General features: G+C 33.1%; 1 protein-coding gene across 1 annotated transcript; it reads right to left on the minus strand.

The window, feature by feature from the left end:
• Window positions 1-358: 358 nt before the first annotated feature.
• Window positions 359-7150, minus strand: LOC149403272 (protein DETOXIFICATION 29-like). Its single transcript, XM_089609930.1, has 8 exons — window positions 6757-7150; window positions 5175-5716; window positions 4464-4550; window positions 2164-2220; window positions 1853-2091; window positions 1036-1154; window positions 870-956; window positions 359-795 (listed from the first exon to the last, which is right to left on the minus strand). The coding sequence occupies exons 1-8, from the start codon at window positions 7039-7041 to the stop codon at window positions 727-729; spliced, it is 1485 nt and encodes a 494-aa protein (XP_089466056.1). The 5' UTR covers window positions 7042-7150; the 3' UTR covers window positions 359-726.
• Between the last annotated feature and the right edge of the window lie 9808 nt (window positions 7151-16958).

A 16958-nucleotide genomic window follows, 5' to 3' on the forward strand; every position in this document is an offset into this window, starting at 1 on the left:
CCAAGGAAAATGGAATCCAATTTAGTTGTGAACTTTTCCTCAAATTTTCCACATTCCAAACAACACGAGGGTTGTTTAATTAGTGAATGTATTTGATCAGTTACATGATCATGTGTTTATATATGATTTGAGATTTTGATTTTCACTTAAACTGTTTACATCTTGTGACACATTTGAATTTGAAGAAATGAGAGCTAACAAGCTGTCAAAATGTTAAGCAAGATCAAGATGTCCAACAAAGTGTAAATATTTGAATAATTGAAAATAATTAGTCAAACTTAACTGTTTTAATAAACGTAAGCAATTCAATTTAAAACTATTTTCTTTTCCATATATTCTTTTGTTATTAATCCTAAAAAAGGGTCTATCTACAGTTTTTCTTCCTTAGTTTCTTTTGTTGTTTACATTTTTTTTAACTCCTTACCGTTTGATTTAGAATAAATCTTTATAACTGTAACTTAGAAAACCGAAATTTATAATGTTTTTGATATTCGGTATTCCGGCTGTGAAATTTCCATTTAGTGATTTTTTTTTTTATGACAAGTTTTCCATTTAGTTTTTGCGTAGCATTAATTTCTAAGCATTCTCTCTAAGAGAGTAAAATGTAATAAGGTCCCATGTAATAACCATCCATGAGGCCTTGAAGAACCTTATGAACGACCAAAAAATATTTTAATAAATTACTTGAGTTGTCTTTCATTGGAAATGGGTCATCGACTTTATCAGTTATACGTCACTCTCTTTGGAATCTGAATTCCCTCCATATTTTCGTATCCTATCTTCAGCTTTGGAAACCTGCAAAGTTTTCAAGTCCCATTTATATATAAAATATATTGTACAATCTGTAGTATTAGTCTTTCAAATTTTACCTCTGTGCTCCAATTAGTTTTGTAAATTATGCCGAATAGAACGCACGTCTGTACCACAGTTCCCATGAGCATCCCACACCAAATTCCCTGAAGAATTATATGAAATTAAGTATTTTTGAAAAATCTTCCTAGCTTTTCATAGGCAAACAATGATGCTCTTTCTTACTTGGACACCAAAGTGGAATTTGTAGCCCAACAAAAGACCCAAAGGAACACCAAATATGTAATAGCATCCAATGTTCACATATGCTACTGTACTTTGCCATCCTGCTCCAATTGCAACCCCTTTGAATTTCCAACCCAAAAAAAAAACAATTTAAATAGGAAATTAATTATGAAAAATACGGTAAAGGAATTAACATTTTTCTCAATCAGAGCGCTGACCGCTGACACATTCACATAACTAAGTGACAAGTGAGTCCGCACGGGCTTTCTCACATCAGGGGTCTGCTGAACGTTGATGTTTATCATTTTTGTTCTCAAATAGAGAGTACATACAATAAAATAATGACGTTGAATGTTTTAATTGCATACTAAATTTTACTTTGATGATAAAATTAGGTCAAGTTTGAGTAGTTGTCTAATATTTTGAAACATTGTGTATTCTTTTGTATATATTGCATTAGTCTTACATGGTTAAATGTTGTACAGGGTTTTTAAAAATTATGAAAGAGGTCTTAAATGATTTTTTTGTTAGTCACGTGTGATTAGAAGGTATATGTAACTATTGAGAATGATAGTAGGGTTGAAACAAGATTGGTTTGGTTTTCGCAAAAGTTTGGACCGAAATTGAATTTTGATTTTCCAAATTTTGAAACCAAAATGGTCATTAACTGAGAATTAGCTCAGCGATTTAGGGATGCCACCCATTTTAGTGTCCCCATGTCGAATTACAACCGTTGAATCGGCTTAATTAGAAGAATATCATTTATATTTAAAAAAAAAATATTGAGAATAGGAGTCGAAAAAGTAATTCGAATTACCGGATAAAACGGGTTGAACGTTGTTGGTGACGATGCAAATGGCCAAGAGAGGTGTGAGTTGCTTAACAACGGTTTTGACACTCGCGTCATTAGAGAAGAAGGAAGGATATTGATTCCTTGTGATGATCAAGATTAGTGATAATACGAGTGCGATTAGTGTTGAATTAATCAATGCCACAAATATTGCGAATCTCGCAGTTCTAGGGCAAGCTGCTCCTAATTCGTTTGACACTCTTACACTGCAACATATCAATAGTCAGTACAAATATATATAACAAATATATATATAATACTTTAATTAATAAACGAACCTTATCGCTGCATTAATGCCCATCGATACCATGACGGTCCATCCAAGGATATTCATGCTGCAACAATGTCGAGGATTATTATACATCAAGGATATCCAAATGGTAGAATTATTTTATAATTTTATTATTATGGATTTGTCTTCACTTTAAAATTATTTTGGGAATGCTTTATTGATTTTAATATTTTTATTCATACATTGTGACTTTATATGCAGCACATAATTAATTACATAACTAGCCACCAAAATTTGAAAATTTACTAAATAATCAAATTTTTTTGTAAATTTTAAATAAATAAACACTATAGTGATGCAACATAATTAGGGCACTTTTAACATTTTATTTATGCTCTTAGAGTCTGATGGTTATTTACAACTATTAACGAATATTTATTACTATTGAATTTTTTATTTATTTTTAGTAAAATCTCGTAGCTATTTACTTAAAATTTATCAAAACTGAATATATATCAAAACATGAGTTTTCATATGATAATATATATAGAGAACTGAATATTTAAACAAGAATTGAAATAAAAAAAACATTTATGCTTTAGCATTTTTATTTACTAGTATTAAAAAGTGTTCTATACTTTTAGTATAAGAGCATCTTTAATGGTTTAGCTAAATGTATTAGCTCCATTTGCCACATAGATTTTTTTAGAGCTAAATAGTTAAGCAACTAGCTTTATAGAGCTAATTTGCTTAGTTAAATCAATAGCCAATATGTAAAACAATGATTAAGCAACTAGTTAAGCACTTTTAATATTTACAAGTAAATCCCTAAAAATATTGAGTCTTAAACCATTAAAGATGCTCTAAGTAACTCCTGATAAAATATCTTCATTACCAACATTAGTTGGGGTCCTATCATAAATGACGCTAACTTTCATCATGAGGTCTCCTCTTATTTGTGAGTTTGTGCTTAATTCCAAAAATGATAAAATATCTTTATTAATAATTTTTTTATTATTATTTATGCTTAAATGTTCAGCGTAATTATTCGAGTTTGTTAAAAAAAAAAAAAAATTAACAGTAGATTCGTTCTTTACCTTTACATGTAAAATCCATGTGTTCGTACGTATTAGTTCCAGATATAACAAAAAAAAAAGTAGTAGTTTCTCAAAATGCACCGTTTGGTACATACGGACAAGTATAAGCTTTTTGACGCGCACACACACACACACATATATATATATATATATATATATATATATATATATATATATATATATTATATTTCATATTACAAACAAACGACAGCGTCTGACTGTTTTAAAATCCAACACTGATTAAGCTGTGGAAAAGGTAATAATGACAATGTAAATAATGAGATCTTATCACATATGCAGATATGGTCGATTTTTTCTTGAGACATCATCATTCATTGGGGCCTTGGCCGCGTTAATAAAAAAAAATATTTGGTAAGACGTAAGAGCTACATTTATTATTGATGCGAAATAACATAAAAAAGCTACATTTAATAATTTATTTAAAATAATATTTCCAATATAATAATGGCCAATTCATAAATGATAAATGCAATGTACTCAAGGTTTAAAAAAAACAGCAGATGTCAAATTTTGTTTTTGACATTGATAACTTTTACAGTTTTAAATTGTTTATATAAGTATTTTTCATTGACAGTGAAAAAGAAATAGACAATATGATAATTTTTATTTACAGTTTTAAATTGTTTATATAAGTATTTTTCATTGACATTGAAAAAGAAATAGACAATATAATAATTTTTAATTTCTTAATATTGACTATTTTACCTAGATTTTTTTTGGCTATTTAATCATTCAATTGCCATTTTATAATATTTTAAACAATTATTACGATTACGGAGTTGTTAGTTTCTAAATCTTATTATTATTCATTTTTATTACAAAAATAGATAAATAGCCAATCAAAACGTTTCGTAAATCTTAAGAAAATAGCCATAAAAATGACGTGGCTAAATAAATAGAAGTAGCTATTTATCTAAGATTTACGTTTATATATATATATATATATATATATATATATATATATATATATATAAAAGTTGTTATTTACTTAATATTTGCAAAACGTTGGCTATTTAACAATATCAAACAGTAAATACCTAATAAACCCTTATTATTATGTACATAACATACTCTAATTAATGTAGTAACACTCTAATAATATGTAGTTAATATGTGGCTAATTAAAAGTCGTAGTGCAGAACGAGAAAAAAAATATAATGGCCATATGAAGCCGTATAACATATATACAGTTCATCGTAATAAAAATAAGTTAGACTTCATTGCTTACCAAATTGACAGAGCATCCACAGAAACTTGGGCGTTCTTCAGATAACCAGCAAAGAGGATGAGAATCATGAAGTACCAAATTTCCAAACTACAAACACAAATATGATCATACTTCTTCACGGCGCACAATCATATTGATTAATAGATTTATAAATATTAACAGACAACCGATATATATTGGCGGACTTATGCCCTTATTACCACCGGGTGAACTTTTAAAAATTGCAATTTTACTCTCTTTATTTGTATTTTTAGTCTAAAATTAAATGATTTTTTTTTTTCATTTTCTTTCTCTCCAGTAAAAACACAAACTTTTTACACATTTTTTTTTCTCTTCGATACGCTATTCCTGAGTTCAAATTTTGGCTGCTTATACGCCCTCTCCAACTCATACTATAATTGTAAACATATAACCTTTTTTTGTTACTACTTAATTTGATTCTATTGAGCATATAAATACAAATCACTAAGAAATCCTTTAAACTTCAATAATAACGATATTTTCCATAATCGGGAAATTGAACCTATTACGCCCAATTATCTATTGGAGTTTGTTATTTATAGTTAGATCCATGTTTTTTAAATTTGTGAACAACTAAAACCATTATAAATCATTTTAATGTGTTACAATATTTTTATCCGTCCTAACCGACCATTTCCCGGCTCCATCATCGCTCATATATCTATCTATCTATATATCTATCTATCTTACCACAACATGACGGCGGAGGAAAGAGACAAGCGAACAAATCCCCAAAGATTCTGAAACGCCTTCCACGAGAAGCCCGACCAAGCCCTCCCACAAGACCCCGCGAAGATATAAACAAGCTGAGCCGAGACAATGAACCACCACGAGCCATTAAGTGCCACGGCAGCTCCGGCGAGTCCCCACCGGAGCCTCATAACTAGGAGCCACGTGGAGAGCGTGTGGAGGGCCAGCGCTGCCCCGGCGATCACGGCCATGACCATCACGCGGCTCTGGGACTGAAGGAACTTGACGATCGGGAAGTTCATTGCATAGGCGAATAGCTGGGGGAGCATCCACACCGCGAATTGTCCCGCGGCCTTGGAGATCTCTTCGGTTTGGCCAATTGCCCTTAAAAGTGGGGCCGCGAACACGTAGAGGAGACTTAAGGGTAAGGCTACAATGTTTAGGATGAGCCATGATCTTTGCATGTAGATCCCGAGCATGTCTAGTTGACCCGCTCCGTACGCCTGTCCGCATAGTGTCTCGAGGGCACTTCCCATCCCCAACTGATACATAAGACAAACATACAGACACACATATCACTATCGCTTAGTGACGGATCCAGAAATTTGATTCGACAATGAATATAAAAATATCTTGCATTTAGATCCCGAATATTGTCCACACAATATGTCCGGGGCACTTCACATCCTCAGCAAAGACCAAGGGATGATAATGATAATGATATAAATTATTTGGAATTTATGATTTGGTAACTATTTGGGTGAGCTAGGTTAGAAATGTCATTAATTTCTTGTGTACATACATGATATAATGTTTTCCAATTTTAAAACATATAGACACATGTATCACTATAGGTTAGTGACGGATCCATAAATTTGATTCGAAGATGAATATAAAAATATCTTGCATGTAGATCCCGAATATTGTCCACACAATATGTCCGGGGCACTTCACATCCTCAGCTGAGACCAAGGGATGATAATGATAATGATGATGATATAAATGATTTGGAATTTATGATTTGGTAACTATTTGGGTGAGCTAGGTTAGAAATATCATTAATTTCTCGTGTACGTACATGATATAATGTTTTCCAATTTTAAATATGTTATTGGTCATGAAAATACACAATTTGATTAGAAAAATTACGTTAAAAATACACGTTGTAAGACAGAGAGACAAACACATGAATGGAGTCAGTAATAAAATTTAAATTAAAGAAGGGTTGCCATTTAAAAAAAATGAATAGAACTTAAAGAGGGGCTAATTATAGTAAAACACAAGATGAGCTTCAAAATAAGGTCTCTATCCCATCTTAACTTCTAAATAAAATAATTATTCAGTCATATAATAAAAAAAAATTATGTACATTTATTTAGGGGTTCCAATAAATAAAAATAAAAACCATACTTTGGTGTTGTACCATTATTTTAGATGAGAAACTTAAAGGTCTTACAAAGAAAACCTTTACTTAATTGTTAATACCAACGCTTACATGGATCCATCCTCGGTGAAAGATCCAAAACTTTAAATATAAAATAACAAATAATAATAATACTATTTTTTTTTTTTTTTTGCTGACCATGATACCGAAGGAGAATCCAGCGATGACGGAGTTTTCGACGGAGACGGCGGCGAGTTCGAGAGCTCCGATCTGTCCGGCAAAGACTTGTGTGACGGCTCCGAGGGAGTATCGGCACACCGCCGTGAAAATGGCCGGTCCCATCAGCTTCCATAGCTTCTTCGACTCGTTACGAAGCTGCCGGAAAACCTCGCCGGGGCTTCTGATCGGAGCTATGTCTCCGCCGGTGCGGCGGAGGATGAGTGGCCGGAGATGATCGTCCGTCTCGTGGCTATTGTGTTCCATGTTGACGCGAGAGAAATCTCTCTTTACTAATTCTAGACACCATATATATATTATATTCTTAAGCAGTACAATCCATTGGGAGCCACATCTATATATTTTTGTTTTTTTGTTTATTATTTGGATTCTGAAATTTATCTTAGCTTTTGTAGGATTCTTATAAATAACAATAGAATATATGCTTTTTTTTTTCTTTTTTTTTTTTTTACGAAATTTGCATTATTGATGATATAGGTAAAGAGCAAAATACATTAAATTCGCAGCGGAGATAAACTCTTACAAAATTACTAAAATTGTTTAGGGAAAGATGACGAAGTAATCAATAAAAATAACTAAAACTCATGAGAGATAAATAGCAACAAAGATGCCGAGATGCATCTAACGAGATTGCTCTTTCGCCCTTCGAAGAAGAGAGCTAATTATATGACAGATTATACCGCGGTTCATTGACCAAAAAGACATCTCTTCAGGCTGTATATATAAAAGCCTAACAGAGTATCTCGAGCGGGAAGGTGGACCCCATCCCCAATCCAAAACCAAACACCACAAAAAATAATGAACATAGTACAAAAAACATAAATAAAAAACAAACAGTATCACCGATGGAACCACACACAAGAAGGACAGAAAGGCGGCGGTCGGACGTGGGCCCGGTGGCGGATCTAGAGCCAGGGTAAACACACGAGCATGGAGGAGGCGCGGATCTGGAACCGGTGACAGATTTGGAACCGGCGGAGGTGCAGATCAGGAATCGATGGCGGATCTGGAACCAGTGCATGCGGGCAAGCACACGAGCACAACGTAGGAGAGGATTTGGATCCGATGGTGCGGTCCCGGTGGCGTAGAGGAATCGGTGGAGCCGCGCAAGCATCGCATCGGCCAGCTTGGGAAGCGGAGCTCGGAGAGGAAACAGAGAAGAAAAAGTTCTCGGAAAAAAAGAAGAAGACGGAAAAAGCGAGGCGCCCTTCCTCGGGATAGATCCATGCCGCTGACGACGTTCGAAGCCTAGAGGGACAACAGCTGAATAAATTTGTTCTAACCAGTATATTCTAGTTATTTATTCATCTCTGGAATATATGCTTATACTCTCTACAAATATATTTTTGGGAAAATGACACATATATATCTTATATTTTAGAGAAATATCGAATTTAACATTTGGTTTTAAAAAATGTCGATTTCATACCATCTGTTTACTAAAATGACAAAATTATACCATGAAATAGACAACAGTGCAACGAATCTTCTTTTATTGAATTTTTATTGATTTTTCATTGACGTTGGCTATAATATTTATATGTAAACACCAATTATCTTTATTTATTCGCGCCATATATGTAATTTATTTGAAAAATAATAATAAACAACTGTCTCTTAATCGTGAAAAACACAGAAAGAGACAAATGGGTAAAAATCGACAGTTGATTGTCATCAAAATCACATATTCGAACAGAGAATACAAGATTCAGAGTTGCAATTCGAACACGAAATGAAGTAATCTCTTGGGAGATATGAATTTTAATATTTAATTTCAATTTAAAGTTATTTTTATTTCAAAATTGAGAATTTGAAAGTTATGTTACTGGTTTGGATTTGATTCGGTCTTTCATATATAAGAATTAATATAAATAAAAGATAAATTTGTGACACCGTTATCCATTTCAGGGTATAATTTCATCATTTTAGTTAAACATAGGGTATGAACTCGATATTTTTGAAAACTAAAGTTAAACTCGGTATTTCACTAAAATATAGAGTATATGCGTTATTTTCCACTTTTTATTTTACATTTTAAACATAAAATAGTTTATTTATGATACATGGATGGAGACTATTTTCTTTAAATTAGAAAAAGTACTGTTTTATTTTTATTAGACGTGTGACTAATAAAAAGAAGAATAAATGACATATTTGCCCCCTGTAGTTTGCCACATTTTTCAAGTTAATCTTCAAACTCTCAAAACGATTTTTTTAATGCTCTAACTTTGTTTTTTAACTGTTTTAGTCCTTCCGTCAAAATTTCCGTCAAAAATTCTGTTAAATGAGGGTAAATTTGTAATCATATAAAAAAAGGCAATTAATATTTATAAAGAATGAATTAAAAATAAACATAAATTGTTAAAAATAATAAAAACAAAAAAAAATCTCTTCTTCTTCTTCTTCATCACATTCCCACTCTCTCTCCACCTCTAACCCAATCTCGCGCCGACGCCGAGCTCGAGGTGGTTTATCGCCTGAGAAGTCACCGCTCTCCAGGAGCCACAGCGTGAACAGAGCAGCGATCGAGCCTCCCGAGAGAATGTCCGGCGATGATTAGAGGTTTTTTAGGGCTTTCTGGCTCCATAATTATCTGTTTTTTTTTTATAAAAATTCGTTTCATCAGCGAAAGTCAACAGATCGTGAATTAAACTCGGAATTATAATTTACCTGATTCTTGATCAGAGGAAGCTCGTCTCGGTGTTCGTGGAAGAGAGCGATAATAGCTCTGTTGATTGCGAAATCGGTTTTCTCGCGGAGAAACTTGAAGGATTCGAAACTCTCTTTCGCGTCGATCGACGAAACCAATTCCGAAACACCTTGTTGACGAAGCTTTTCGGCGGCGAAATCTCGCGAAGTAGCGAAGATCACTACGGTCTGGTTATTCTCTTTCAAAATCACGTGTCTGAGTTTCGACGACGATGACGATGAAGACGATGATGACGTGTCAATTTCACCACCGAGCTTCGAGGACTGGTCCCATAGCGGTGGAAGAACATTGCTGTGAAGAATCAGATTGGCCTGTTCCAAACCGGGATTGAATCTGCGAAAATCAAAACCCAAATCAGATTGGCCTGTTCCATCTCTAACCCAATCTCGCTCCGAAGCCGTTGCACGATTTCGTGATACCATCTCTGGTTTTTTATTCCCTTGCAGGAGAAGGAATGCCAGTTTTGTTTGTCTGCTCATTACTCAGTTGTTTTGAATTTGATTATATTCCTTTTCTGGGTTTGTGGATTTATCGAAACATGTTCATTTGCTCATTACTATATTGCCCCTTGTTTCATTGTCACGTGATTAAAATATGCCTATTTGACTGACAGAGTTATGAAAATATTGACGGAAGGACTAAATGGGTCCAAAAACAAAGTTCAAATATGAATAAGATCGTTTTCAGAATTCGGGGACTAACTTGAAATATCTGCCATAATATAGGGGGCAAATATGTCATTTATTCTAAAAAGAAGGCAAAAAGTTATTTAACTTGACGCAGGCTGGCCACATGTACATTAGGATCTTAGGAAAAAAAAAAAAGTTATACCTTTTTTTTTAAAAATTAATGCTTACTGCCTCAATTTTATATATATTTTTTTAATTGTATTTTAGTGATGGCAGACACATAAGCCACACCTGCACCGGCTCATACCCAATTTAAACAAGACGGGTAATACCCGCTCTTAAAAAGAGTCCGGATACAGGTAATAGAATTGTCCTTCGTTATCCGGGCCCCCGTTAACTTTGAAAAAAAAATTCTTAAATGTAGACACTAAAATAAAATATACTAGCTATTTAAAATAACATATTAGAAAAATATGGCATGTTTTTCTTAATGCATTCAAGTTGAAATAACTTATATTAAAGGGTATATTCATTTTGAAATAACATATTAAAATATATTAAGTTTGTTATTTGAACGGGTAAACGGGTCTACCCGACACGATACCCAATTTTTATAACAGGTAACAGGTATATTATTTTCTACCTACTTCCCGATATATATACATGTTATCCGGTCCACTTCAAAAATTGTGTAAACAAGTAGGGTAACGGATAAAAATTTGAAACATGTATGAGTATTGAAATAGGTGAACTCAACTTTCTCCGTACCCGTTACTATTTTTGGGTGTCAGTTTTATTTAGTTTTTTGTTTACAAGAATAGCGTTTTTTCCAATTCAAAGGTTCATTTAGAAAAAGGAAAATAATTTACTAAAATTAAAGAATGAAGTCTTTATTGAAGGTTTAAAAGTATAAACTATTCTTGAAAAAACCGTCTACGGGTTATTTGTGCAACTCTTCCAATAAAAAGTCAGGCATATATTTTTTTAGTTAAATAAATTAGGCCTTAGAAAAATAAATAAATTAGGTCTTTTTGATAAAGAAATTCATAGAGTAGACCTTACAAACTTTCTAAAATTTGAAGCCTAAAGTGATAAACTAATTAGCTTTTATGATCGGGCCGACCATGGCCATGCCCATGGCCAGACTTGCAAGTCGCAACTTAAAGAGTCAAACACTTAAAAAAAAAAAAAAAAAAAAAAAAAAACATTGATTATGAATTTAGATTGTTTGCCTTTATTTGGGGCCTCCGTCTTTGTATGTCAAGTTAAATAAAACACGCCAACCATGGACTTTAAAACATATTTTTACACATAAGAAAATTTTAATATTAATAATACTAAAAATGATGGGGTGGTTTATTACTTTATTTTGATCAGAGAAAGGACATTGAAAAAGACTCAAGCAAGTGAGGGAGGAATCCAGATTCATTGCTGAACTTGGGCATATAGAATTCTGGTTTGTTCCATTCCCGACTTATCGAAATAATTCCGTTACTTAATGAAACAAAGTGTTCCGCTCAAAATAATACCATGACTACGGTGAAAATCGAAACGAAATATCTTTTTCTGGTTTGTGCTAACATTATCTATGTAATAAAAAAAACCCAAACTTGAAATATATTCTAATATCCGAAGAAAAAAATAATGCATCACAATAAAATTTTGGTATCATATTTTAAGCGAAATGGAACAATTTTTTTACTTATATTTCTTTCCGGATGCCCAAATTTAGGTGGGGCACTCATGATTTTTGTCATATAATAATGGGCACTCGAGTAAAGTAGTCAATCAGAAATTAAATTTTGACAAATTAGCCAATGCTTGATTTATTTTGCGAAATAACCAATAAAGCACATTAACAACCCAAGGATTAAAAATCGATACCGGTACGGATACCGAGGTTTTGATTTTACTGATATATTGACTACCGACGGACAGTGTATCATACGGTTGAGATATATTATAGGATAACGATTTTTTTTTGGGTATTTTTACTGGTATAATATTGTTGTCCAAACTCCAAACTAGTGTTGATTTGATGGGAATCAGATATATGTAGTATGGTATGATTGACTTTTTTTTTTCCTTTTTGAAAATTAACTTGAAACATAAAAAAATGGATGTATGTCGATAAAAGAAAATTGACAGCAATAATATCAATTGCTTGTCACTTATTAAAAATCACCAAACATCTAAATATTGACACATCCAATATCAAATGTGTCACGAAATCAACCACTTCGTGACCAAATGTGTCACAAAATCAACCAGTTCGTGATCGATTTGGTACTAGATATGTCAATATTTGAGTTTTAGGTGATTTTTGGTAAGTGTCAAGCAAATGGTATTATTGCTGTCAATTTCCCGTCAATAAATCCTGAATTGGTTAAATGTCATTAAATCATAAATTTATTGACATATTTATAGAGTTCATTAATACATTTGTCCTGATTATGCTTTTTTTTTATTTTGAAATAAAAAAAGCTTCAGATTTATTAATACTCGTGTCAAAATCTGTAATTTGATTGATCTATATATTTAAATTTTTGTAAACAATCAATATCGTGTTAACTATTTAAAAAATATTGGGGCAATGAAAAATAAACGGTCACATAGTATACTAATGTAATTTTTTCTTATTATATCAAGGTTAGATTATATACATTCGCATTGCAAGAGAATGAGACATATCAGTCAAGATTACATGATAGTACATGAGCATTAAGCTGAAATAGGATAAACCCCTACTTATATAAGGGGGCATGTGTTTCTGCATTCCATGATAGTGAACTCAGGACTTCATGTTAGAGGTAGGTGTGAGATTACCATTAGTATAATTGAAGTGACACAAGTATGTTATTATTACGATTTAATGTAGCCGAATCCAGTTATACGGAAAAACTACGAGTGTTAAAAGTCTATCAACTTCCAAAAGTATATATCTTTGTTACTTCGAATTGAGCTTACATCTAAAAAGATATTCTAATTTACTCAATCTTAGCTACACCTACTAAAATGCACGAGCTCCTCGAATTTAAATCGGTGCTTGCAAAATTACAAACCATCTGCTTTGCTAGATGGTTAACCTTCAATTAAAAAAAAAAGAAGTTTCCTCGATCCTAAACCTCAAACTCGTATGAATACATTCTGCAAGTCTCGTCATGGATCGTCGTTATGACTCTTCGTTAATGTCGCAATGATATTTGATCCACTTTTGAGATTTTTGTTCATGCTCATTGGACTTTGATGCCAACACTATCATGAGATTATTAGTAGATTGTGATTAAAAATTCCAGTGTTTTGTAAAAGATTACGTTTCTACAATAGCCAATCTTCATTCAAAGAGGCTATATTTTTAGAACTAACCAATGATTTTGCGAATTAAACACAAAAAAAGTTTTTTCTCTCTCAGTGGATTTTCTAGGTGGGTTATAGCGGCTTGAGCTCAGGTTCTGTGTGGACTTTGTCTCCGATGATGGTTCTTTCGTCGTCGTTGACAGAGTTGGTTAGACGGGCTATTTTTTCTTCTTTTACTGAGTTGTTGCAGGTCAGTCTAAGGCAAAGCTTCGGGTGGTGACTGAGAGAAACGTGGCTGAAGGAAGGTTGGGTGGCTTGGGTGTAGTCTCGCCGTGCTGAGCTTGGCTGCTTTTTCGTTGTATTTTTCTTAGTTTATTGTCCATTCTGGATTGTCTGGTTAGATTTTAATTTTAGGTACGGTTTGTTTAATTTCTCTAGTGAATAGTTTGAGATTGTCCATCGTTAGGGTGGGTGTTTTGAGTACAACGGATGAAATAGTCATCTTTGGGTTTAACTTTTGTTTCTTTGCTTAAAAAAAATGATGTTGTTTTGAGGGATTAGCTTTTGTTTAGTCTCGTGACACGTCAGGGGTCCCGTCAGCTTCCGAGGGTGGCGTAGGAATCGAGCTATGCCTATTTTTGGCATTGTTTCTTGCTCGTGTCCAGGATTTGGAGAAGATCTCTATTGAATGAGCCCAAGGGAGTTCTTGACGGGTTAAGGTATTACTCGGCCGAATAAATCCTTGTTTCCTTTGTTTGCTTTGTCTGTCTTTTGCTTCTCATTTTCATTTCAGAATACATAATTGTTTGAATGAGGTACCGGCCTCTGTTCGGGATCTTTGTATGGCTGCAGCCAAGTTCTCTTTGTTAATGAGAAATTCCCTTAAAAAAATGCACTCGTCACTACACACGATTTGTACAACTTCTTAATTGTTTTTTTTTTATATTATTTTTACTTAGTATATCAACATTTAACATTAACAAATATTTATGAATGAAAAATTTAACTAAGTATTATTATTTTTAGTTTATCTTAATATTATTATTATTAATTTATGTATATATATATATATATACATCTTTGTGTTTGTTTGTTCATTGGATGCCTCTCAGTAAATCCGATAATTTTCTATTTATCATGTCGGTAACGGTAATTTCATTGGTACAGTTTACCTTTTTATCACACTGGATGCCCCGATATAGTATTGATATCTTTCAGGATACCAATAATTCTTAGTCTCGGTACGACATCGGTAACGGTATTTCAATATCCTCGATTCTATTAGCAATAATAAATTGATAATTTTTCCATATAACTCATGCCCATCAATTCTCAATATGGTAAAATTATTTGGGGAAAGTTGTCGATTAATTATAATTAACCAAGCGTTGACTATCATGCAAATTTAAAATTTCTATATAATTATATAAGTATAAGTATTTCGTGTAGTTTTTGTAAGAGCATTTGAAAAACTAGATTCCAAACAAGCCACGTCCTCGCGAATCCATTTAAGATCCCTAATTTTCAATGCTTCCGACGTAGCCGACTAGTTCTGCCCAAGCGTTGATCGATCGTTTCGAACGTGTTCGAGTGATTGGGATCGATCAGTCCCGATTTGGCGAGCCACACGAATTGCTCGACGAAGAACTATATCCCTTCGCCGCCATAGATGATCGTCGAGAGAACCAAATCCTCCATCGACTCAGATCGCGAAGCTCTCATCGCGTTCACGTTTTGGACGAAATTTTCAAGCCGGCGCGATTGCGGGTTTTGGGTTTGGTCAGGAATTAAAGCCGTCGAAGATTTAGAATCCAAGGATAATCATGGTAGATGTAGAAAGCGGGGACAGAGAATATAGAGAAAGAAATTAAAAAAAAAAAAAAAAAGGAGGGCAAAAATGTATTTGTACACATGGCATACTAATAAAAATGTCCAAATTAGTGTTTTTGGTGGAAATTGAAAAATGGGCTATGAAATGATAGTAGTTTGGTCAATTTCTCTATAATATATATATATATACATGTGTGTGCAGCTAAATATGGTAATTCAAAGTATATTTGAAGAATGAATGAGTTAATGATAAATACATAAAATAAGATGGAATTTCATTCATTTTGATCAATTTAAAAGGATGGAATATTCTTCCACTAACAATACATGGAAATAATTATTTCTTCCGGCTGACTAACGAAAATTAGTGAAAATGGTATGAAAATGTTCATTCCAATGGCTTTCGTGGATTTCAACCTTTGTTTTATTTGTTTGAGAGTAAAGGTTTTATGATCTGTATCAAGGTTTGGCTTTCTGGGGGAACCGGTCGGATTCCGGCCGGGATTCGCCGAACCGGAGCTCACCGGGACGAAACATGAAGAAACCGCTGCCGTGTCGTGAACCCGGTATGAATCCGGCCGTTTTCTGTGAATTCCATCAACTTGACTGCACTTCCCGACGGATTCCGTTCGTCACTGCCTTTGTTTGCCAAAAAATCGAGGTTTCCGAGAAGTATGAGTCTAGGGTTTCGGAGATTTGGGGATTTTTTTTCAATTTTTTTCAAAAATTTGTGTCTTAATCCTAGAATATGATGATGAATTGATTAATTTGATGAAAAATTCATGATTATTATCATGATTATGTTGAATTTAAATTAATTTGGTGATGATTGTGATGTTGATGATGTTTATGTTGAATTAAACTTAATTTGATGATGAATTGATAATTGTGATCATGTTTATGTTGAATTAAACTTAATTTGATGATGAATTGATGATTGTGATCATGTTTATGTTGAATTAAAATTAATTTGATGATGAATTATGGCGTTCGGTTCTTCATTCACGAGTGACGAGAGATAATTCACGTATAATTAATTACTAATTAATATGTTTTATATTTTGTCGTACGTGTTGTAATCAAGGTTTGACTTTATGGTACTTTATGTTTAATTTTATCTTAGTTTGAACTTTGTGTTTTATATTTTGTCGTACGTGTTGTAATCAAAGTTTGATTTTACGGTACTTTATGTTGAATTTTATCTTGGTTTGAACTTTGTGTTTAATATTTTATCTTGTTTGTAATCTAAGTAATTTAGTTTTGCAAAATATGAAAAAGTGTTTATTATTGCAAAATATTTGTCTGAATACCGTTCGGTTTCCTATATTTTTGTCAATTTCCTCTACGATAATCGGTTTCCTACCGCTACCGGTTTCATTTTTTTTTTTTTTTTGTCTGAATCCCCCTCAGTTTTCACTCTGATAAGCGGTTTCCCCCTAAAATTGAAGTCCCGGTACGATAACAGTAACGGTAAGACGTCCTTGAGCTGTATAAACAACGTGAGAATTCAATCTCACCAATAGTGAAGAAACTCCCAATTGAAGTAGGTCGTTTTAGACACTAAACCAGCGTAATTTCCTATGTCCCTTCTTTACTTTTCGCGTTGTGTTCTTGGTGTTTTTGTGATTCATTATGTGTTGCTTGCGGTGCAAGTTATTTTTATGTGGTATTGCACAGATTTAAATCTAGCAGACTAA

Source organism: Urtica dioica, chromosome 3 (assembly GCF_054948205.1).
Source record: "Urtica dioica subsp. dioica isolate 48M chromosome 3, U.dioica_male_clone48M_v1_H2, whole genome shotgun sequence".
NCBI lineage: Eukaryota > Viridiplantae > Streptophyta > Magnoliopsida > Rosales > Urticaceae > Urtica > Urtica dioica.

Bases quoted from the DNA above. Each gene is read 5' to 3' on its own strand.
- LOC149403272 (XM_089609930.1), bottom strand. From the start codon at position 7,041: ATGGAACACAATAGCCACGAGACGGACGATCATCTCCGGCCACTCATC. The intron at 4,551-5,174 runs GTAAGATAGATA...TTGTGTTTGTAG, and splicing joins TCCTCCGCCGTCATGTTGTG to TTTGGAAATTTGGTACTTCA. The intron at 2,092-2,163 runs GTTCGTTTATTA...GATATGTTGCAG, and splicing joins GGCATTAATGCAGCGATAAG to TGTAAGAGTGTCAAACGAAT.